This window comes from Thermobia domestica, chromosome 16 (assembly GCF_964235325.1).
Source record: "Thermobia domestica chromosome 16, izTheDome1.hap1.1, whole genome shotgun sequence".
Lineage (NCBI taxonomy): Eukaryota > Metazoa > Arthropoda > Insecta > Zygentoma > Lepismatidae > Thermobia > Thermobia domestica.
In genome coordinates, this window is record NC_137469.1 from 125,131,242 (window position 1) to 125,156,802 (window position 25,561).

A 25,561-nucleotide genomic window follows, 5' to 3' on the forward strand; every position below is an offset into this window, starting at 1 on the left:
CTGCTATGTTAAAATAGGGGTTGGAAAAGTGCTCATAAAAGAGAACGAATACACCCCCTGCTATGTTTGTTATGTTAAAATAGGGGTTGAAAAAATGCTCATAAAAGGGAATGAATACACCCCTGCCATGTTTCGTAGTCTTCTGCTCTGCTATGTGTTCGTACTTCCTGCTATGTTAAAATAGGGGTTGGAAAATAAGCCATACTCTTTTACTAGTTCTGCTATGTTTAAATAGTTGTGTGTTCACACCCTCTTTGCTATCTTACATAGGTATTCATTGTCTGCTATGTTTATAGTTAAAACAGGGATTGAAAAAATGCTCATAAAAGAGAACGAGTACATCCCCTAACATGTGCTCATAAAATAGAATGAATACACCCCTAAAACCGAGGTCGTTTTATGTATTCTCTGCTAAGTTCCAATAGGGGTTGGAAACGATGCTATATTCGTTATGTTAAAATAGAGGATGGAAAATATGCTCATAAAAGAGAACGAGCACACATCTGCTATGTTATGTAATCTATGCTATGTTCAAGGGTGGAAAAAGGGAATGAGTACACCCCCTAAAATGGAGGTCGTAAAAGACCGTGGGTGGACGGTTCAAGGTGTTCGAATGAATACATCCCTGGTATGTTATGTATTATCTGCTATGGTAAAATAAAAGGTGAAAAAAGGGAACGAGTACACCCCTTCATAAAAGGGAATGAGTACACCCACTAAAAAGTTCTCATTAAAGGCAACAAATACGCCCCTAAAATGGAGGTCGTAAAAGACCGTGGATGGACGGTTCAAGATGTTCAATTTCCCAAGGACTCCTGAGTTGTTCTAACACTGTTCCAGATCGATCCATTTTCTACTACTAACACCCCGAAAACTCGTTCTCTTTTATTACCATTTTTAGGGAGGTACTTGTTCCCTTTTACGAACCCACATTTAGGGGTGCATTCGTTCTCCTTTATGAACACTGTTCTCAACCCTTATTCTAAAATGATAAAATTACTTAATACTACGAACATATATTACAACCCCTAACTAACATAGCAGAGAAATAACAAATACCAGGGGTGTACCTTTTCTCAACCTCTATGTAACATAGCAGATATTATAAACACAATTATGGCATAACGCAACCGTCATGTAACGTAGCAAAGACTACTAACATAATAGGGGTGTACTCGTTCAGTTTTATGGTATTTTTGAACTCATATTTTAAAATAACAAAATTACTTAGGACTATAGAAACATATTCCAATAGGAAATTATACAGACTCTACGAACATAATTATGGCATATTTCAGCAAACCCAATGTAACACAGCAGAACTCATAAAAGAGTATGACTTATTTTTCAACTCCTATTTAACACAGCAGAGAATAAACCAATAGCAGGAATGTACGTTTCATTTACCCCTAGGTAGCATAGCACAGAAAACGTAAGACGCTAAACACTTTTTCGAAACCCTAATTAACATAGCAGAGCTAATAAAAGAGCATGACTTATTTTTCAACCCCAATTTAACACAGCAAACCATGAACCAATTGCAGTGGTGTACCCCTTCAATTTCATGGTCCCTTTTACGGTACCCAACCCTATGTAACATAGCAGAAAGTACACAATATTCATCTAGTACTTCATGTCCCAAAAGTACTAACAATTGAGGTCAAAGGTCAAATTTTTTACCTCAAATAATTCCTAAACGGAACTATGTAATGAGGTGCTGTTTCCACATTTAATAACAGGCCATCTAGTACTACATGTGCCAGTAGTGCTGACCATCGAGGTCAAAGGCCAAATATTTAAATCCGAATAACTTGTAAACGGAGAAACAAATTGAGGTGCTATTTCTGTATTTCGTAATAGCTCATCAACTACATGTCTCAAAATACTGACCATCGAGGTCAAAAATCAAATATTTAAGCAAAATTAACTCGTAAACGGAGCCACATATTGAAGGGCTGTTTCCACGTTTAGTAATAGGTCGTTAAGTACTGCATTTTCTTAACAGTACTGACCATCGAGGTCAAATGGTAAATATTTAACCCCGAATAATCGTAAACGAAACAACGTATTGAGGTGATGTTTCCACATTTAGTAATAGGTCATTTAGTACTACATGTCTTAAAAGAACCGAAAATCGAGGTCAAACACCAAATATTTAAACCAGAATAACTAATAAACGGAGCTAAGTATTAATGTGCTGTTTTCACATTTAGTAACAGGTCATCTAGTACTACATATCCCAAAAGTACTGACTATGGACATCAAAGATTAAATATTTAAGCCCGAATAATTCGTAAGCGGAGCAACGTATTGAGGTGTTGATTCCGCATTTAATAATAGATCAACTGCTACATGTCCCGAACGTATTGACCATCGAGGTCAAAAATCAAATATTTAAGCCCGAAGAACTCATAAAAGGAGCGACATATTCAGGTGGTGTTTCCACTTTTGGTAATAGGTCATCAAGTAATACACCATCCTAAAGTGCTCACCATCGAGGTCAAAGCACAAATATTTAAGCCAGAAAAACTAACAAACGAAGCGAAGGATACATTTGTGTAACCTATTCAGTTTTGTACCAAGCAGAAAAAGTGAAAAACGAATAAATTTGGTTGTCCTATTTACTTCTGTACCAAACAGGAAAAGCAAACAAATGTCATTTTAACTAACTGAGAATATTTTAACTTTTGAAGTATACAAACAAACGAAGGAATAAATCTCAGTGGTTTAAGTGAAGAAGGCCCATTTTAACTAGCTGACTATTCTATGCTATTTTGTACTTTTTAAATAAACGAACAAATTTGTACTAACCAGAAAAAGCAAAAAAAGGACAATTTTAACTAGCTCAGAATTTATGTACCAGTTGTACTACTTAAATAAACGAAAGAATAAATTTGGGTGTCCTACTTTTTCTACCAACGAGAAAAAGCAAAGAAGAGCCACTTTAACTCGTTCAGTGTATTTTACATTTTTGGGGTATTCAAACAAACGAAGGAGTAAATCTTAGTGGTTTATTTACTTTCATACCAAAGAGAAAAAAAAGAATGTCCATTTTAGCTATCTCAGTATTTTATACCTTTTGTATTATTTAAACAAACGAATTCTTAAGTTTGTATTAATTATTTAAATTTTTACTAAGCAGAAAAAAGTAAAGAATGAATAAAATTTCGGTGTCCTACTTCATTTTGTAACAAACAGAAAAAAGCAAATGTATACCATTTTAACTAACTGAGAATTATAACATTTTGTACTATTTAAATGAACAAAGGAATAAATTTGTAGTAACCAGAAAAAGCGGAAATTGACCATTTAACTAGCTCAGAACGAAAGAATAATCTTGTGTTTTCTACTTTTTATACCAATGAGAAAAAGCAAAGAATGACCATTTTAACAAGTTCAATGTTTTACACTGTTGGGGTATTCAGATAAACAAAGGAATAAATTTGAGTGGCCTATTCAATTTTGTACCAAGTAGAAAAAGTAAAGAATTAATAAAATGTGGATGTCCTACTTCATTTTGTTCCAAATGGAAAAAGAAAAGAAATACCATTTTGACTAACTGACAATTTTATAACTTTTGTGCTACTCAAATAAACGAAGGAAAAAATATCAACCAGGAAAAGCGACAAAGTACCATTTTAACTAACTCAGAATTTCTGTACCTTTCGTACTACTCAACAAAACGAAATAATAAATTTGGGTGTTCTATTTCCCTATGTACCAACAGAAAATGGTAAAGAATGAATAAATTTGATAGGCTTTTTAATTTTGTATTAACGAAAAAAGGGAAGAAACGCCATTTCAACTAGCTGAGAAATTTGTACCATTTGTGTTATTCAAATAAATTAAGGAATAAATTAAAGTGTCCTATTTATTATTGTATTAAGAGAAAAAATATATAAATAAGTTAGGAAGGCCGATTTTAATTAACTGAGAATTTTGTATCATTTTGTACTATTTAAGTAAACGATAGCATACATTTTTGTGTTCTATTTATTTTTCTACCAACCAGAAATAGTAGGCGAAGAAATGGCATTTTTAACTGGCTCAGAATTTTACATCTTTTGCAGTATTCAAACAAACGAAGGAATAAATTTAGCTACACTATTCGATTTTGTACCTACGAGAAAAAATTGCTAAGAAATGCCATTGTAACTAACTCAGAATTTCTGTAACATTTTGTACTATTCGAATAAACGTAGATATAATTTTAGAAGGAGTATTTAGTTTTGTACCAACCGAAAAAAGCAAAGATATGTTATTTTAACTATATCAGACTGTTATACATTTTTGTACTACTCAAATAAAGGAAGGAATATATTTGAGTGTTCTATTTAATTTTCCAACAACAAGAAAATAACCCACGAAGATCCATTTTAAGTGACTAATAATTTTGTACCATATGTCCTACTTAAAAAAACGAAGAAATAACTTTCAATGACCTACTCAATTATTTTCCAACGAGAGAAAATAACACAGAAAGGAAATTCACTAACTCGGAACTTCTGTACATTTTTGCTATTCAATTAAACGAAGGAATAAATTTGAGTGGCCTATTCAATTTTGTATAAAGGTACAGAATGGTACAGAATTCTGAGCTAGTTAAAATGGATATTCTTCGCCTTTTTTGGTTGGTACGAAACTAAATAGACCACTCAGATTTATCCCTTCGTTAATTTGAGTAGATTTATCCCTTCGTTAAAATGGTACAAAATTCTGAGTTAATTAAACTGGGCCTTCTTCGGTTATTTTCTAGTTGTTTCAAAATTAAATAGCCCACTCAAATTTAATCCTTCGTTTATTTGAGTAGTATAAAATGATATAAAATTCTGAGTTAGTTAAAATGGTCCTTCTCCGGTTTTCTAAGATTAGTACAAAACTAAATAGACCAGTCAAATGTATTCCTTCGTTTATTTGAATAACAAAATACAACCGAAATTCTGAGCTACATAAAATGGCATATCTTTGCTATTTCTGGTTGGTACAAAACTAAATCCTCCATTCAAATTTTCTTCTTCGTTTATTTGAATAGTAAAAGAAAGTATAGAAATTCCGAGTTAGTTAAGATGGAATTTTTTGCTTTTTCTCGTAGGTAAAAAATTAAATAAGTCACACAAATTTATCCCTTCGTTTCTTTTAAATAGTAGAAAAGGTATAAAATTCTGAGATAGTTAAAATGGTCGAACTCCTTTTTTTCGTTGGTACGAAACTGAATAAACCATTGAAATTTATTCGTTTGATTGAATAGTGAAAAAAGTATAAAATGCTGAGTTAGTTAAAATGAACCATATTCACATTTTTCTGCTTGGTATAAAATTGAATAGGCCACTCAGTTATTCCCTCATTTATTTGAATAGCCCAAAAAGATATGAAACACTGAATGGGTTAAAATTGTCCTTGTTTCCTTTTTCTCGTTGGTATAAAAAGTAAGACACCCAAATTTATTATTTCGTTTATTTGAGTAGTACAAATGATACAGAAGTTCTGAGCTAATTAAAATGGTCCTTTTTCGCTTTTAGTGGTTGAAACAAATTTATTCCTTTGCTTATTCAACCCACAAATACCCAAACATAGTTCAAGTAAGAAGTTATTAAGGCTTAAATATTTGACTTAGCCCCGATGGTCAGTACTTTCGGAATGTGTAGTACTAGGTGACCTATTACTAAATATGGAAACACCACGTCAATACGTTACTCGCCTTACAAGCTTTCGGGTTTAAATGTTTGACCTTTGACCCGATGACCAGCACCTATGGCACATGTAGTAGTTGATGAGCTATTACTAAATGTGGAAACACCACCTCAATATGTCGCTCCGTTTACGAGTTATTCGGGTTAAAATATTTGAGCTTTGACCCGATGATCAGCACTTTTGGGACATGTAGTACTAGATTAATTATCACTAAATGCGGAAATACCGCCTGAATACGTTGCTCCCTATACAAGTTATTCGAGTTTAAATATTTTACCTTTGACCCCGATTTTCGGTTCTTTTAGGATATGTAGTAATTGATGAGATTTTACTAAATGTGGTACACCACCTTAATATGTCGCTCCGTTTACGAGTTATTCGGGTTAAAATATTTGAGCTTTGACCAGATAATCAGCACTTTTGGGACATATAGTACTAGATGATCTATTATTAACTGTGGAAACACCACCTCATTACGTTGCTCCCTTTACAAGTTATTTGGGTTTAAATATTTGACCTTTGACCCGATGATTAGAACTTTTGGGACATGTAATACTAGATGACTTGTTAGTAAATGTGGAAAGACCACCTCAATATGTGGCTCCGTTTACGAGTTATTCGGGATTAATTTTTTGACCTTTGACCTCGATGGTTAGTACTTTCGTGACATGCAGTACTAGATGAATATTTGTGTAATTTCTGCTATGTTACATAGAGGTTAGGTACCACAAAAGGAACCATAAAAGCTAACGAGTACACCACTGCTATTGGTTCAGTCTTATATATTCTCTGCTGTGTTAAAAAGAGATTGAAAATTAAGTCATACTCTTTTATTAGCTCTGCTATGTTAATTAGGGGTTGGAAAATGTGTTCATAATCTTAAGTGTTCTGTGCTATGTTAGATAAGGTTGGATAAAAGGTATACCCCTGGTATTGGTTCATTCTCTGCTGTTATATAGAGGTGGAAAAATAAGTCATACTCTTTTACCAGCTCTTCTATGTTACATTGGTGTTGCGAAATTATGCCATAATTATGTTCGTAGTCTCTGTATAATTTCTGATTGGAGTATGTGTTCATAGTCCTAAGTAATTTTGTTATTTTTAAATAGGAGTTGAGAAAAGATAACATAAACGAGAACGGGAGACCCTTATTATGTTAGTAGCCTTTGATATGTTACATAGCGGTTGCGATATGCCTTAGTTGTGTTTATAATATCTGCTATATTACATGGGGGTTGAAAAAGGGCACCGTAAGAAAGAACAAGGACACCCACATTAGTCTCTGCTTTGCTTGTAGACTTTCTTGTGTAATCTCTGCTATGTTAATTAGGGATTGTAATATATGTGCATAGTTTAAGTAATTTTTGCTAGTTAAAATAGGGTTTGAAAATGTGGCCATAAAAGGGAACGAATACACCCCTAAAAAGTGGAAATAAAAGCGAATGAGTACACTGCTAAAAAGTGGTCATAAAAGAGAGCGAGTTTTCGGGGTGTTCAGTTTTCTCTAACTTGGCTATATGCAAAATGCAGCAGATTGTGCAACACTGGACACTTGTGTCCTTGCTATCAGGCGGGACCTGGACTTGCCTAATATGAGCCATATCGATCGTTTTTCTACTACTTCTTGGATGTAGAAAATCCGCACGCCGTCGGTTTTCAAGATCAGCAACATTGGTTCACAGCGAATATGTGGTGTGACAGAGTATGTGACCATTTCCTGGTATCTTACATGATGCCCCATCGTTTGTGTGGTCCGATGTATCGTTTGTTTCTACTTGGTGTGTTGCTGGAACTCTCAGAGAAGGTAGCACTGGAAATTCAACGCAACATGCGGTTCCAACATGAATTGCAGTTCAAGGAGCAATCAGGGACTAGCCAGACGTGGTTGCTCGTACCAGAAACTCCTTACTTCGTCGATGTCATCTATGTATGGACGTCAATCGCGGATATTTTCAACAATGTCTGTGAGGTGTATATACGTGCTCAAGACATGGTAGTAGTGTTTACGTATTTCTGGATTTAACTGGTTTGTGTTTGTTCACGATTATCCTCCACTGTAATACTGTTGTTCCTTGCACCCTATGTGTGGTACTGTAATTGTCAGTGTGGGTCTTTCGTGCTCGGTAACGGCTTAATGACCAGCCTCGATTGTCCGTGATTCGGAATTGATACTTTTGTCACGAAGATAAAGTTGTAGTGCTCTTCACTGAGTAATACGTTCACTATTACATCTTACTACTGTGCCTATTACTGTTTACCTGTCACTGTTTGCGTTTTTTCAATGTTTTCCTCCATCACTTATCCGAGGTTTCCGCCGTTTCGTGAGTTATCTGCGTACAAGCTTTTAGAGCAATGTTTCCTTCAGGTATGACTTTCTCTGTTTTCCTTTGACCCACCTATGATATCTTCATTCCTTATTGCTGTCCTACTGCTAGTTTCTCTGAGTACGAACACACAATCTCACAGCTCTCGCTCGGAAGCGATTTTGGAAAAACTCACGAGCGTTCATTGGCAATGACACAGATTGTCCAGGGTGGGGTAGACTGCAGTATGGTTTCGTAATACCTTGCTCGCATTACCAATGTACTCAAGTATACCGTTTTTGTCTCTCAGAGAACAAGTGTCCTGTTGGGGGTAATGCCTCTTGGCCCCTGCCTTAACACCATTGATCGCTTTCGGTGTTTCCGGTTATGTATCGTATTGAGAAATTCCTTGTGCCGCGTTCCTACCGCCCCCCCTCTGACACCAATGTGTTCTTCAGGCATTACTTTCTCTAAACTCTTTGGGCCGCTTGCTATTGCAGCTTTCCTGTTCCACAATGAAGTGTCACACGGCGTTTTAGCACCATTCCACAGTTTGTAACGCGGAAATACCACCGAATTTAACAGAGTATCACTTAAACGTTTTGGTCCTTTCATGTGTAGATTCTTATATATGTGCATACATTAAGAATTGTCTTACTCCATCGGCCGATTTGTGGTCCTTATTGTTGGCCGCAGTATTTCTTATGTTCTTGCAACACGAAGTATGGTCGTTTATCATTTTCAGTGTAAAGAGAGGTGAGGTGAATTGCATGTGAGAGAGTTAAGAAGGAAATTAAACTAAAGTAAAAGCATTAAATTAAAGTTCCTGGCACTAAGGAAAGACCATACCCAGCCATGTGGCTCAAGTTAAAATGGATGACCGGTGGGCAGTACATAATATTCCATTATTTCTGCCTTTCTGGATTGGACTTTCCTAACTATTTCTTAAGGCAAATCATAATTCCAGCATTGTATTGAGTAAATACCAGACAGTATTCAAACTGAGAATTGAACCAGGGATCCTTCACATCGAGGTATTACGTAATAACAATTTGGCTAAACAAGTACTAAGTATTAACAATAATAAAAAATGAATATTGGTTATCGTGACAGTACAGACTGATGGGTTATGGATATTGTCGTTAATACATTCATTTCTAGTTTACGGTGTGAGTAATGAACTTTCTATTTCTCCTGGCAACGCCATTACTAGTATATAATTGAAATAGGTAGCAGGTATCATGTACTCTATCAGTTCTCAAGCATCTTATGATAGTTTCAACTTGATATCCATTATATTTTATGGAATCATGACATGGAAGCATGAAATTGAGCAATTCTGTTTTATTTCTGAAGCAATTCAAATCCGATCCCATTTGAATTGCTCTATCAATTTTATTTTACAAAATCATCGAACGGCTTGTCAATTCAGAATTTCACAACGCTTAAATTTGCTTTCGTTTTTCTGGGTTTCTAGAGTTGGCAAAACGAAGTTGCACAGCACTATCAGTTCCCAAGTATTATGATGGTTTCGTCTTGCCTCTTATGACGTCACGGTCCTAAGTCGGTACTGCTGCAATTACTTTAGTCCCGGTTACCCTACCATAGGCTATATTGTTAGCCGAATGATTTTCAGTAAGTTGGGACTCTTTGAAATATTTCACACATAAACTATCTTCACGTTTGAGACATCAAGTTAGAATATAAGGTTGTGCTCCCCCACACTAACAACTCTGACTATGTCATCAACGAATTGCCCCCCCCTCCCCAGTGAATTTGAAAAGAGTATTCTTTGGGAATAATATCTTCAAAAGGTCAGCGATATGGTCACTGCACCAACTTACAGAAATACTCCAACATAAACCATAGATTGCAGCTTAAAATTCACGAGATTTTCTCAGCGCTCTGTGCTACAAGGCCCTGAAGAACGAACAAAATTCTCCATTTGATGCATTAACAGTCACTGTCTTATCTTAGGTTTTGTTTCCTCTGTTCATTTCCAGCCGTTTGTAATCTGTAACATTTTACATGCAACGTCATTTGTGAGTGATGGTCATTTCATAAACGGTGGCTCCTAGGAAAGAGATTCTAAAAAATATTGCCGTTACCTTTCGGACAATATATCAGAAGACATATATCACCATTTGGAACTTTCCAGTGACCCTAAAGTCCTCATGGCAGAGGGTTCTCAGATTAAAACAATATGTTTCACTCGAAGCGGCTTTTAATATTTTGCTATCTCAGTTTTTGTTTAATCTTTTTATCTCTAGCTGTTTCTGATCTGTAAGCACTGGACAGTTTACCTGAAACGTCATCACTTAAATAGTGGCATTTTTGTATACGGTGGCTTACGTTAAAAATTCCTGCAAAAGCTGTTTGTTTTTATTACCTACGTATTGACTAATCACGACATACTTTGATATTTGAAATTTTCAACTGAACCCTAGGGCACATTCCTAGAGAGTTTCGAGGGTAAAGTTAAATGTTCCACTCGAAGACCCCATGGTACTTTTGTTTCATCCTTTTATCTCAAGCCATTTCTGATTTGTAGGCAATGGACATAATATCATCCGCGGTCCGTATGAATGTCCTAATATCGAGAATCATACATGATATATAGTACATGAAAGCAGAATCCATGTTGGTATCACTATACTATATTGAGGAGAACTTATCTCATTATTCTAATTGATGCACCTAGTTGCAATTTTATTACATCATATCGCATAATAGTGTCTGAGTTAATCTGATCATTTTCTTTCCCCCTCTTTTACATTCTTTCACTTCTACAATAAATAAGTCAAACAAATAATGATGAATAGGTTATTGGCACATTTCTAACACACTGTGATTGTAAGTTTATAAAGTCACAAATTCCATGTTTCGCCCGCAAGTATGATACTGCGCGCAATAATAATAATAATAATAATAATAATAATAATAATAATAATAATAATAATAATAATAATAATAATAATAATAATAATAATAATTTAATCTATGCACGACGTTTCATTATTCCTCTCATATCCTGAAACAAGATTTTAAGTACATATTTAGTACGTAAAAATCCGATTCTCTGAAAAAAGAAGTGAACTACCCAAAAGAAGCTTTCTGGATACATCCCTGAATTGATAGTGCGTCGCGCATTTAGTCAGTGGATTTTCAAGGCGAGCTAAACGATGCGACACTTGCAACAAGCAAGAGGAACTGTCCTTGGAGCCCTCTTCCTAGTGATTTTGTGAACATTGTTTCTGCTGGTCTGTGTAATTGTAATTGTTTTCGCAGTAGTCATCGGGAGTGAATTCATTTCCCACGATTGTTCCATTCTGCGTTTGTAGGGAAAACGAACATGAAATAGATTAGGGATAGTAATTATATATCTGGGCCTTCGGCAATTAGCCCATCACATGTGAGGGATGACGTCCGTCGCCGATCACACTAACGGATAATTTGAGGAGAAACAGAGGTATGAAAACGGAAAGAAGCGGCCTTGGACTGCTATGTTAGATATTAAACTGGTACTTGCCTGGTGTGAATGAGGAAAACATCATTTGGGGTAGGTTACACATTTTTGACTAAGTGTCCTCAGCATGAACCGACCCCGGGACTGCTCGCACTAAAGATGAGAGCGTTAACGACTACGCTGTGCTGGGCAACTAGCGTGAACAAGAGCCATGATACACCCTTGCGAGTATTGATTTAATGTCTGTTCAATTTGCCAACACATACACACCTCTAACGAAATACTAGTCAAGGTAGCAGGCGTGTTGATCCACAGATGGCTTTACTAATTTGGGCAGATAACTTTTAAGAAACTTCTGTATTAAAACTATTTCAATTTTACACTTTTTATCTATCTTGATTTTGGAGTCCAACCAATACATTAATTTAAAAAATTTCTGAAGTTTTGTACTAAAATCATGTACACTGTTTGCAGTTCTTTTACCCTAAGAAATTATTTAAACATGGACCTTTCAGGGCACAAGGGAAACAAGTCCAATTCCAAATTGTGAGGGAAAGAGACATAAAGTTCTTTCGATACCTTTAAATAAACGGAAAAGTTGACATTTTTAACATTATATATTTAAAAAACTAGACAAGAATACCTCAAGCTCTAACACGAGCTTCAGATAGAGATCTTAAATGCGAAATATGACCAAAATGACCAAAATGACCTTAGTCCAGTGAATGAGGCAAATCTCGTAGATTTCTTTGAACATGTACCTTACAATATTTCCCCCCAAAATATAATATATTGTAACAACATACCCCATTTTTACACAGCTTCTCATCGCTATCGTCCTCACAATCAGAAACTCCATTACAGAGATTGCCTTTAGGTACACACTTACCAGATGGACACTGGTAGTGATACGGGGGGCAAAGTTCAAGCTGAAAAATACACAATATTCATATAAGTAAATATTTATTATTTTATGTGTAATAGGTAATAATGACTTTTGATTTTTTTTTGTAAAAAAAAGTCTGCTTCGGAATTTGTAGAAATATTCAGTTAATAATGGTGTTGACATTTCAAGAGAAATTATTTGCTACAATTCAGATAAGCAGTTAATGAGTAGATGTAATTTGAGTTCCACGTTCTCTTCTTTGGAAAAGTCTATTTTAGGATTACTTCTATATTCTGAACTATTAGCTGCGCATACCACTGAACAGCACATTTCAACACTTGTCCTGCCGAGAGTAATGTTTATAGTATTATCTAATAATATATTGACCACTGATAAAGAAGTGGTTTCCAAAAAATTATACGACAAATTTTTACTGATGACAAAAAGAACATGTTAATATACCACGGTGGTAAAGTACACTTGCTCTTAATACTATACGTTTTCTAGAGTTTGGTATATTTCTTGTTGTAAAGAAAGGAAAAGTGCTTTTGCTGCTACATACATCACTGAGAAATCTCCAAAAGCTGTGTTTCCTATGAACAAATCTTTCAAAATACAGGTCTTTACTTAAAGTATACAATTATATTCCATGTAAAATTCAATGCAAATGTGTGGATTCCTCTATTAGGAAACTCTCTAAACACTGATTCAAAAACAAATGGCAAATTTATACCATTCGCAACATCTTCCGTAATACCATTAAATTACAACAGTATGTTGTATATTTTTACTTGTTATTTCACTTGTAAATTATTATTTGCTTATAAGTTTGGGCCATGGTGTATTTTAAATATGTACTAGGCTGATTCTTTTATTAGAAGAAGAGAAAGAAAAATAAATAATATGGTTATAATGTTAATATATAAAGATATTCAAATGTTGTTATGTAATATAATCTCGAGGTCGTCGTCATGACAACGTATAATAAATAGAATTATTCAGTGAGGAAGACATACTTTCGTAGAAAAAGTGTGTTGTAAGTAATCTGTACGCATCTCTTATATAATTATTAAATCAAGTGTATAAAAGGTAATTGGTGTGTTTAATGGCTCAATAATTAAGGGACCGTTATAAATTGGTGCCGGAACGCCGAGAGTGAGAGAAAAGTTGTATTGTTTAGCAGTATAGTAAAAACGATCAACATTGAGCCCAACATCGATTTCACTATTTTGAGAAGTGGCAAAATAATAAGCAGGAATATTATGAGTGCTACAGATAGTGGAGCAACTGATAATCAAACTATTCCTACTGTAATAAATTCTCCAGAGAACATAATTGATATTTTAAGGATAATATCACAACAAATTAAGGACCAAGCTCGAAGAAGTGATGAGATATCACATCAAATTAAGGATCAAGCTCGGGATCAAGCTCAACAGTTTGAACAGTTAGACCAAAAAATGAATCTACAAGCACAACATTTTGACGAAAAGCTGAAGCAATTACAGCAACGTAACGACGCAAATGGGACCAAATACAAGAACAATTAAATAAGGTGAACCAGCAAATTGCAGCCAAATTTGGACGCTATGATGAAGATATGGAAAAGATAGTACAGAGATGCACTGAGGTTCAGGACTCTCTAGATATTATAGAAACAGTGGTAAATGAACATGCCAATCAAATTAAGCAGTTACAGGATGAAGTGACTTCATTACAGAAAAGTGTATTCACGAGAGTGCAGTGCAAAATGGTGGGCACACGAATACTGTACACCCTACATCCATCGGTTGGGAATCTACACGTCATCCCAGAGCAACGTTTAAAGTAATGAATCTTCAAGCTGTAATGAAGATAGTACCAAAGGAGAAAGGAGAACGAGGCAATCATCCAGGCAGAAACGTAATTAATACAGGTATTTGAAGGCCAATACAGATAAATAATTACGGTTTAGTGAAGTAAAAGCACTTACTAAATTTAGTGGTGTACCGGAAGACATACCTGCGCGAGGGTTTTTTGAAAAGTTTGAGGATGAATGTGAACTAATGGGCGTAGACGAGCCTCAATTTTTAAAGTTGATACCACATATACTATTTCCACCTTGTTTGACATGGTTCAAGGCCATGAGGAGTAGTCTACATACCTATTCTGATTTTAAGAATGCTTTTTGTCCAACTATGAGAATGATTTTATGATTGCAAATAGGGATGCTTTATTGAGAACGAAACCATTTAATCCTAAGGTCCATAGAAGCATTACTGAATTTGTGGTTTCTACCTATAATGAATTAACGTCATTAAATCCAAGTCATCCGGAATCCCGACTAATTACTTCTATTCGAATTCTATTACCTTTTAGGTTACAACAGTTATTAATATCTACACAATGTATCAATTTCAATCATTTGATTATGCTTATTCAAAATTATGAGAGTCAATCTGCAGTACAAAATGGCAATAGAGGGCAGGATAGAGGTGAAGGTAATTCTGGTCGTAATAATATACAGTATGCTCCTGTTCGCAACTTAAATGTACAACCAGAAAATACTTCTAACTCATATCGTTTTAATAGTAGAATAATCACAATTTAACCGGTAATCAGACGCAGCCTAATCGTAGAAATGGAAACAGGAATTTTAGAAATAGTAATCGGTATTTCAATAAAAACAATAATCCTCGCCTGTTCACACAAAATCGATTTACAGATGGCAGTAATTACATTAATAGAAATCCGAATGCTGTAACAGTGCATAACCGCCAAGAAATTACTCAAGATTGTGGGATACAATGTAATTTAATTGAAGCTATGAGTCAACGTAATTAAAACTAGATTAACTTGGTTTAAGGTATTTTACTTTATGTTATTTAATCTTTGAGTGTATATCTAAAATAGTTATTATTCAATTTATGTCGATATATGTCTTAATGTTATGTGTTTTATTTGATATTCGTATTTCATACTATTCGTGTGTTTTCCTATGATTGCGGAACGCAACATTAATCGCATTATTCGTGTTTCATGTTATAGAGTATATTTGAAAGCATTTTTCTAATGTGAGAATACATATTGCAGTTAATAATTTATTGAAAATACAATCACAACATGCCTTAAACCTCTCGACCACGTTTCTACTTTGAATAGTAAGAGGCTTGCGTTTAGCTTAGGCTGGTCAATACGTTTTGCAAAGAGGCCCGGTTTAGCTCTGACACAGCACAGGAGCGAGAAGGAAGAAGGGTGCAAGGCACTTTTTCTCTCTCCCTCTGTGTGTCTCTTTCTCTATCTGTATATATATAACGCTATTTGTGAATGCCATAACCACCGTAATTTTCAGCGGATTGAGACCAAACTTGGCACAAACATTAATTGTTGAAATATCTTGAATGAGTTCTTTTACCAAAATAATCAGATGAAAATGTTCAAAATGGCGGCTCTTCAAACTCTTAAAAAGTTCCAAGAGAAATAAATTTAGCCCATAAATGGGTATTCACAATATTTGAGTGACTTTTCCTCTTTTATTGAAATGTTTGTGTGCAGGGACTTATCCACTTTTATTAAAATATTGGACTCGATTAATCACCTAAAGAAGGTTCACACCCTTTCGCTACGGTCAGGCTTTCATTTTTTGCAAGGATGATATTTTCCTATCGGAACAAGACGATTGTTAGTGATGATATGAAGTTACACATTGAAAGTGAAGTAACTTGTGAAATGTGTTATTTGAAAGAATAATATAATAAATATGCTTTCCCCTAACACAGAGAACTGTAAATCATGTATTTGAGTTCGGGAGCGTGAATGGCGAGGAGTGTTATTTGATTTTCTTTTTAGTAACACATTGCATTGCAAATAATGGTATGCAACATTAGTGGTAAATATAATAATAATAATAATAATAATAATAATAATAATCCGTAGAGTGAAGCTTCCGCTTCCGGAAAATGAATATCTGTTGGTTAATTTGTAACGTGGTGGACATAAGTATTTGACCAGGTAATGGTTGCTGCAAAGTATGAGAATTACATTGTCTATCTGTAGTTTCGTGTGGGGAAAAACAAACTTGTGAAAGAAAGGTTTAAGAACAATTCAAGTTATTAATATAAAGTATGGCGAAGATTATTCACAAAAGAAATACGAAAGACGTTTCGAATCGAAGAAATGTAACATACAACTTTGCAAGCGGAGGCAAAGAAACCTAACGTAACTAGACTAAAGACGAATCTTTTATCGCGAACGCTACGCGGTTCAGTAGTCAAGGTACGTCGCACATTTTTTTGTACTTTAGGATTTTTGATGGCGATTGATCGGCGATAACATACGTTTTATTGTATTCAGATATTTGAATACTCGGATGTTTCAATATTTGAACTATCAAATATTCAGGAATAACAATAGTAATAATAATAACCTAATAATAATTATTATTATTATCTCACAGAAGATTAAAAGCTAGGAGCTGATTATCGGTCAGATCATACGATTACAAACAGAAACGTGACATTTGGAAAGAATATTTCGTTTTTGTTTAATGTTGCCCACGAGAAGAGGAATTTCTCATCTCGTCTCTAAAACAAACAAAATAACATGAGAATTAACATTTACGTTCGAGACGGGACAAGGCTAACTCAAATTATCGTGTCGATTTAGTGATGAAAATCGAGACGAGACGAAAAGTATCGTAAACATTTCCCGTCTTGTCTCGATTCTCGAAATAGTGTATGTCCATTCTTTAAGTAACAATGCTCTGTAGACTGAATATTATAGGCTATTTCGTTACATTGTATTTCAGAGCTCATTGAATTATGGTCTGTGTAGGTATTTTTGCAGCAAAGCTTTTATATTTACCTCGGCATATCCTAAAAATTAGTTCATTATATGTCTACTGTTGCGTGATATTCAGTTATTTTTATTGCAGTTATTATCGTTGAAACGTACAGTAGAATACTTACTACATGAAACTTTAGTGGAACGCTCTAGTTTAAAATTTTGGTAGTTGCAGAAGTGTGTCTTGAAGGTACGGATCCTTTTCCCCGAAATCACTACTTTTAAGTAATTTTTGCCAAAAATTTTTGGGCAAGTTAAAAACTTTTAATACCATTATTATTATTATTATTATTATTATTATTATTATTATTATTATTATTATTATTATTATTATTATTATTATTATCATTATTATTATTATATCAACACCGTGTATAACCGTTAAAAGATATGCGGTTTGTATCTGAATAGTGAAAGCTAATAGTAAAAGCTAAAGTCGATCTCGATCGTCGAGAAGTCTTCAGGAGGCAAGGACATCAGTCACGTTCTGGGTTTGAGTTCCGAAAAGGCAAGTATTCGGGCTCGAGAAAAAAATTGTTAAAAGTTATAGGCGTCAGCCAAACATGTTCAAAACAGCTGGGACCGGGTTTGAGGTTCTCAACGGCTCGAGCGGTTCAGCTTACAGCTCATTCCCTACCGAACCGCACCGAGAAGTGAGCCGAACCAACAGCTCATTCAACCGAGCCGGTTCGAGCCATCGGCGAAGTTGAGCTGAGTCGAACCGTGCCGATGGACTAGTTTCAACTTAGGTGGCTCCAACCGATGATTCACATGAGCCAAGTAGGTGACTCATCCCAACCGAGAAAGCTCGAGCCATCGGCTCAATTGAGCCGAGTCGATGGCTCGTTCCAACTGAGCCGGCTCAGGTCATCGGCTCCATTGGGCCGAGCCGACGGCTCATCCCAACCGAGCCGATTCGAACTGTTCACTCAGTTGAAATGAGTCGAGCCGGTTGATATCACTACCCGGATTGGTCTTCTGCTTGAGCTCAAGAATTCGTCCGTGCAGGTCTCAGCCTTGATTTTAAGAACTACAGTATATAGTTATGTTGGTGATTACGACATTTGAGGCTGTCTCGTAATTTAAAAAAAAACTCTTGACCTCTCGTAATCTAGACGAGACGGGATACACTAAAATTGCCCGACGAGATGCACTAAAATTACGAGACGAGATGCACCCCTATCGTGAGTAACACTAAAAGTATTCAACATTAGTGGTTACATTTCTAATGGCTTTCGTTTTGCAGTTTAATCAGCCATTATTTCAAAACGAGTTAAAACGAGCGGAATGAGCGAGCGAGCCATTATCAAACTCGACTCAACTCAAAACTCGACCTCGAAAACAGCAACTTGGCTCGGAACTCAACTCGAGAAAATTACCTTTGACTCAACTCGAATTGAATTTGAGTCGTCGAATTTTGTTCGACTCGTGTTCATCCCTATTCTTATTTCTATTTTATGTTTCCATTTCAACAATTTCTACTCTTTTTTCTCCGTTTCCCTGCTGTTTCTTGGTTTCTCTTTCGGTGCCCTCCTTTATTTACACCATGCAATCTTATTATTACCAGCTTGTGCCCCACTTCAATGTCTTATTCAGTTTAGGCTTTTCTCCTTACCTTCACTTCATATGTGATTGATTTCATTCTCCCTTTCCGCGCAGGACCGATGGAAAAGTATTATTATTATTATTATTATTATTATTATTATTATTATTATTATTATTATTATTATTATTATTATTATTATTATTATTATTATTATTATTATACTATTGAACTTGCACTGCGAAATTACTGTATAATACAATATAATTTCTGTAATTTTCCTCCATTGCATGTTAATTAGTTTATTAATGAGCACTAAATTGTCTCCAGATCATCGAATAAATTAACTTCGGCATGCACTTTGGTGGAAATATCATTGCAGGAAAAACATTGCCGGTTCGTTCCAAACATCAAGTCTGAACTTAGCAATATTTAGCTTATGTTGTCGCATGAGAAGATAATGTAGGGGTGAAATGCTGGATTGCTGAGTAATACAGCTAATCAATATAGCTTCAAATTGTTTTCAAGTTTTTTTCCAAAGCAATCGTGAAGAATCAAAGAGTGACTTCTCATACTAAATGAACAATCCTTAAGAAAGGGGACGCAAAAACTTGTATCATGATTGAGACGATTTACGCATGTTAATTGGGAAAGGGCAAACGAATTACTAGGACATTCGAAACACTTGGTTCGTCTGCAGTATGCACGTTTTTATTTATCGTTCCAAAGAAAACACACTACACCATTTGTTAAACTGACTTTGGCTAGCGCAATCGGTGTTGTATGATGGTCTCTGCAATAGGCACATTTCTGAAGAAGTTTGCCTATTGTAGAGACTCACATGTGTGAAATTCGGAAAAATTTCGTTTTATCGATCACCGTCCTCGGATTCATACCCCTGATTAGATATACCTGCTTCTCTAATAAATGTCAGTGGAATTTTTACCTCGTTTGCACTTAACATCTCAAACGCTCTCTTTTACCACCTCTCATGTCCTGTATGCATTATTAAAAAATCATTCTACTTGTAGTGGATTGGAACTTACATCCAATGTATTTTCAATCTAGCGTCTTAGCCACTACATTCCTGCGCTGTAACCATCTAGAGTATGAGAATTAAATCAAAGCGGAAAAAAGGGTAGAAATTGTCGAAGTGGTAAAATAAAATACAAATGCGAACATTAATTTCAACAACTAAACGTTTACCAAGCAACGATCTTCGTGTACTGGTTAAAGCCCTAGAATACAAATCAAAAAGGACGCCGGTTCGAATTGCTCCAAGGAGTATATACTTTTTACTTTTTTTAAAAAAAAAATAATGCATAGAGCAAATCTAATCCGGTCGTGGTGGAAGAGAGCGTATTATCCGTTTAACATGTTAAGTGAAAAAGAGTTAAAAATTTCGGTGAAATTTATTAGAGAAGTGAAACAATGAAAACGAGGAAGCAGGTTTATTTAATCAGGGGTATACTTCAGAGGGTGGTGTTCGCAAAAAATGCAAATTTTGCCGAATTTTACCCACGTAAGTCTCTACGATAGGCAAATTTCTTCAGAAATGTGCCTATTGCAGAGACCATCTTGGCAGAAATGCCGTAAAATTTCTATGCAATTTTTCCCTTTAACCTATCATCACCTCTGAGACGGAAAGAGGGAGAGAGAGAGAGAGACAGGCAGACACAGAGAGAGAGATGTTCCCGGAACTGAGAGTGTGGTGCATCCATTCAAATCAACGAGATGAAAAATAGAAGCTTACATAATGAGAATGCGGAATACAAACAACTATGAAACATCAAAGTGATAATTGCAAGCATTATCACCTAAGGTCCCGGAACCGTGACGGTCAATGAAACATGATCCGATTTCGGACGTTGAGAAATAATTTGATAATGAAATGAAAACAGAACTATAGAAAAAAATTATTATGATGCACTAGACACAACATGATTGCCTTTTTTTCTCATGTTAAATTGTCTCATTTTATCGATGCGAGATGAAGCCTGTGTCTCGTCTCGTGGCTATACCAGTGTCATCTCGTGTTTCCGAAACGACACAAATTGTTATCTAGTCTCCTTTTGTCTAATTTTCTTTTGTAAACCTCATATTAATAGAAGTAAAATTGTAAGCCATGCGACTTTGAAATGTAACTAAGTTTACAAGTTAGAATTGATCATCGGACAATAGAGGCTATGGAATGCTTTCGACACATTTAAAACGCGACGAGTCCAGACAAGGACATGTCACGTCTCGTCTCGGAAAACGAGACGATACTGACGCTTTGTCTCGTGTCGTCTCGGATTTAACAAAGTCTATATTGTCTCGCCCATGCTGAATTGAATACCTCTGACCAGAGTTGAAGTGGGTCATGTGCCATGTGAGATTTGTGGGTCATGATGTGTAAGTCGGTTAGTGGGTCGTAGGTCAACAGGATGTGACCCACTGCAACCCACTACCCTCCATGGCGCACCATAAACCAGAGGTCCAACATAACCTACAGATTCACTACGACCCACCGACACATTCTGCTTAGTGCATTGTATATAACACCCTCTAAACATTGGTGAATTTGTCTACATTTTACTTTTAAGGTCTCTATTTTCTTTCTTTTTTTTGCATTTGTTTCTTTTCTTACCTTAGATGGCTATATCTAACAAGGAAAAAGGAGACTTTGTTAAATGAACATCGGGGCCATCTTTCGCGAGGTAGTAGTGCACATTAAAGTGTTAATATTACAAACTTGGAGAGCGCAATAGCCAGAAATAGCCTAGAAAATGCGTCTTATAGTTTCAACTCGGCGTATATATGATACGACGCCTAAAATTATCAAGTGACGATGTGGCAGAGTGTGGAGCATTCACGATTCACGCATAAAGGATCCTGAATTGGATTCCCGCTCAAGTCAACTTGTTTTTGCTTTTAACAATAAAGTAGTCATTTACAACTACAAGTAAAATAATTCACCATATGTTTATAATGCATGAAACAATAGGAATTTTTAAATCAGTTGTGAAACTTTTCAATGTTTCATGTGAACTACATATAAATTATAACCTATTTCGTAAAGTCGTTAAACGAAAAATGTTCTTGAAGATTTGCGCCTATATGTGTGGAGAGAGAGCGAATTACAAGGGGGATAATTCGGAAATCCCCTTTGGTTATAGCATACATCCAGTATTCCCAGCCGGATTTCCCCTTCATCACCCTTGCAATTCGCACACTGTCTACAGATGTAGACTGGAAACCTCCAACACAATGACTGTGGTAACCGTAATACAGCTAGTGATATCAATATATTTATGAAATAGGGTATATTTTGTATCTAGTTCACATAAAACATTGAGAAGTTTTACAACTTATTTGAAAATTCCTACCGTTTAGAATATATGAATTTATGGTGAATTAATATTTTCCTTGTAGTTGTAAATGACAACTTTATTGGTAAAAAGCAAAAACAAGTTGACTCGAGCGGGAATCGAACGCTGGACCCTTTACACGTGAGTATTGAATGCTCCACACTCGATAATTTTAGGTGTCGTATCATATATACGGCGAGTCGAAACTTTAAGACGTTTTTTCTAGGCTATTTCTGGCTATTGCGCTCTCCCAGTTTGTAATATTAACACTTTAAATGTGCACAACTACCTCGCGAAAGATGGCCCCGATGTTCAATTAAGAAAGTCTCCTTTTTCCTTGTTAGATATAGTCATTTCAGGTTAGTAAATAGAAACAAATGCCAAAAAAGAAAGAAAATAGAGACACTAAAAGTAAAATGTTGACAACTTCACCACTGTTCAGATTGTGCTATATACAATGCACTAAGCAGAGTGTGTCTGTGGGTCGAGTGGGAATGTAGGTTATGGTGGATCGCTGGTTTATGGTGAGTCAAGGTGGATTATGGGTTGCAGTGGGTCACGTCCTGTTGACCCACGGCCCACGATCTACTTCATCTCTGGTGAGAGGATTCCAATTCAGCATGGGCGAGACAATACAGACTTTGTTAAATCCGAGACGAGACGAGACAAAGCGTCTGTCTCGTCTCGTTTTCTGAGACGAGACGTGACAGGTCCTTGTTTGTACTCGTCTCGTTTTAAATATCTTGAAAGCATTCCATAGCTCTCTCTTGTCCGGTTATCAATTCTAACATGTAAACTTCGTTACATTTCGAAGCCGCATAACTTCAAATTTTACTTCTATTATTATGAGGTTTACGAAAGAAAATTACGCGAAAGGAGACTAGATAACAATTTGTCTCGTTTCGGAAACACAAGATGACACCGGGATAGTCATGAGACCAGCGGCGGATCTAGAAGGTAAAAACTGGGGGGCTGCCTGAAAATATATCATGACCTTACTATAAACTTTCAAAGCTACATAAATAATAGCATACATTATTTTCGTCAATCTGAAATTGGAGGGCCTATGCCCCCGGCCCCGAGCTAGATCTGCCACTGCACAAGACGAGACACAGGTTTTTTCTCGCCTCTCTAGAACGAGACATTTTCACATAACGAGACGAAACAGGCAACCATGTTGTGTCTAGCTCATCATAAACATTTCTTTTATAAAGTTCTGTTGCCATCTCATTGTCAAATTATTTCTCGAAATCCGACCTCGGATCATCATCTTTTCATTGACCGTCATTGTTTCATTCACCAACTTGTGTTCACAACTGTCATTTAAAAAAATCATTCAATTTTCTACGGTTTTCATTTCACGGTCAGTCTACGGTTTTCATTATACCACTTGTGAAGTGGAATTAACATCTGATAGGTTAGAATGGTGTTGTGAATGTTTGCTATGTGTCTAACTGTTTGAAACCAGTATATATTTACACAATCGACATTATGTGGGGTTAATAGCATTCATCTATTACTACTTAGCTGTCTATGTATGGTATATAAGTAAGTGTAGTGTTCTACGTTTCCTTTTGTAGAACAAAGTTTTTTGAAGGCTCTGGATTAAGTGTAATGGGATTGTATAATAGTCTAGGCATGTGACTTTGATGGGGAAATGGAAGTTAGAACTACAGCATGAAGTGTGGAAAGAGGAATCTTTGTTTCTTTCTCTCTCTTGAAATGTATGTAATGCATTGCTTGTTCCGTTCACTGTATCGCTATCTGTACTCGCTGCTTCCTTCAGCCGTTATTCAGCGTGCCTCGGTGGCTAGCATCTGCATAGCAAAACTCACGAGTGTAATATGCATGATTTACGTGTAACGCAGTGTTGCAATAACTTCGCTTTGTCGTCAACAAATATAGTGCTTTCGTTGTCTTGAATATGAATAAAACTGGTTGTAGAAAAAAAATAACTGAATACGAATCTGCTAAAAGTCTACTTATATAGTTTAATATTGTAGTCACAATGTTTTGGCATTCGGGATATTAGTGGTATGTTGTTCGGATCTTGGAACCTTAGGTTATAACGCTTGCAATTTTTACTTTGCTGTTTTATTGCTGTTTGTATTCGGCATTCTTATTATGTAAGCGTCTATATGTCATTTCGTTGATTTGAATGGAAGCACCACACTCTCAGTTTCGGGAGCATCTCTCTCTTGCTCTTTCTTTCTCTCTTTCTCTTTTCGTCTCAGAGGTGATGATCGGCGAAAGGGCAAAATTGCATAGAAATTTTACGGCATTTCTGACATAATGGTCTCTGCAATAGGCACATTTCTGAAGAAATTTGCCTATCGTGGAGATTCACATGGGCGGAATTCGGGAAAATTTCCCGTTTTTCCGATCACAACCCTCTGATACAACCCTGATTATATATACCTGCTTCCTCGTTTTCATTGTTTCACTTCTCTAATAAATTTCACCGAAATTTTTAACTCGTTTTCACTTAACATATTAAACGGGTAATACGCTCGCTTTTACCACCTTTCATGTAATGTATGCATTATTTAAAAATTAAAATAAAAAATATACTATATGGATCAGATTCGAACCGACGTTTTTTGGATTTGTAATCGAGCGCCTTAACCACTATACGAAGATCATTGCTTGTTAAACGCTTAGTTGTTGGCATATTTGTTTGTATTTGTACGTATTTTATGTTCCCACTTCGACAATTTTTACTCTTTTTTCTCCGTTTAGCAGCTGTTTCTGGCTTTCCCTTTTGGTGTCGCCCTTTATTTACACTATGTGCTATTCGTATTCACAGCTTGTGCCCCTCTGCAATGTTTTATACAGATTAGACTTTTCTTCTTGCTCCTCAGTAAACATTTGATTGATTTAATTCTCATACTCTCCATGGATGGAGCGCAGGAATGCCAGACTGTGCATTTCCTTTCCTGACAGAATGTACCAGATAACCTCCAAACGTATGCAGGTACATTGTACTCTACACAATGACCCCAAATGTTTCAGTAGAACCTGTTAAAGCTAAAATGTGTGTAAAGTTAAACGAAGGATTTTACTTAACGCTGCCCTTACAACTTATAGTAATTACGTTCCATTCGTTCACTTTATTCTGCTTATGAATTAAACCAGTTCCTGTTATAATTAATATGTGCTTCCTTATAACTTGTTGTACCAGCTTGTTTGTTACTAATTCTGCAACATAATTGGTCCATGTTATTAAGCTATTAAATCATTTTATCAGTTTCGTCTCAAGACCCTACAAGTGCTGTGGAAAAATTGGCTGGCTCCAATAAATAATCGGCTAAGTCGACTTTTTATAAAAATTGAAATTTTACAGGTATAAGCCTCTCTTGGTGAGTTCTACATTGTGTAGAAACCGAATTCTTAACATTCAGGAAGTTACAGCATTTGTTAAAGTCAAAATTAGCCAGGTAACTCCTGTAAAATTTACTTTTCACGATTTAACCGGTTATTCATTGCAACGAGCCAATTAGT

The 25,561-nt window shown here is 35.7% G+C and overlaps 1 protein-coding gene across 1 annotated transcript in view; it reads right to left on the reverse strand.

Moving 5' to 3' along the window:
- LOC145673393 (uncharacterized) overlaps window positions 1-25,561 on the reverse strand; it is a 475,904-nt gene that overhangs the window by 390,673 nt on the left and 59,670 nt on the right. Inside the window, exon 7 of the mRNA XM_081743051.1 lies at window positions 12,267-12,389. Within this exon, the coding sequence (XP_081599177.1) occupies window positions 12,267-12,389 (123 nt within the window). The remainder of the gene's footprint in view (window positions 1-12,266; window positions 12,390-25,561) is intronic.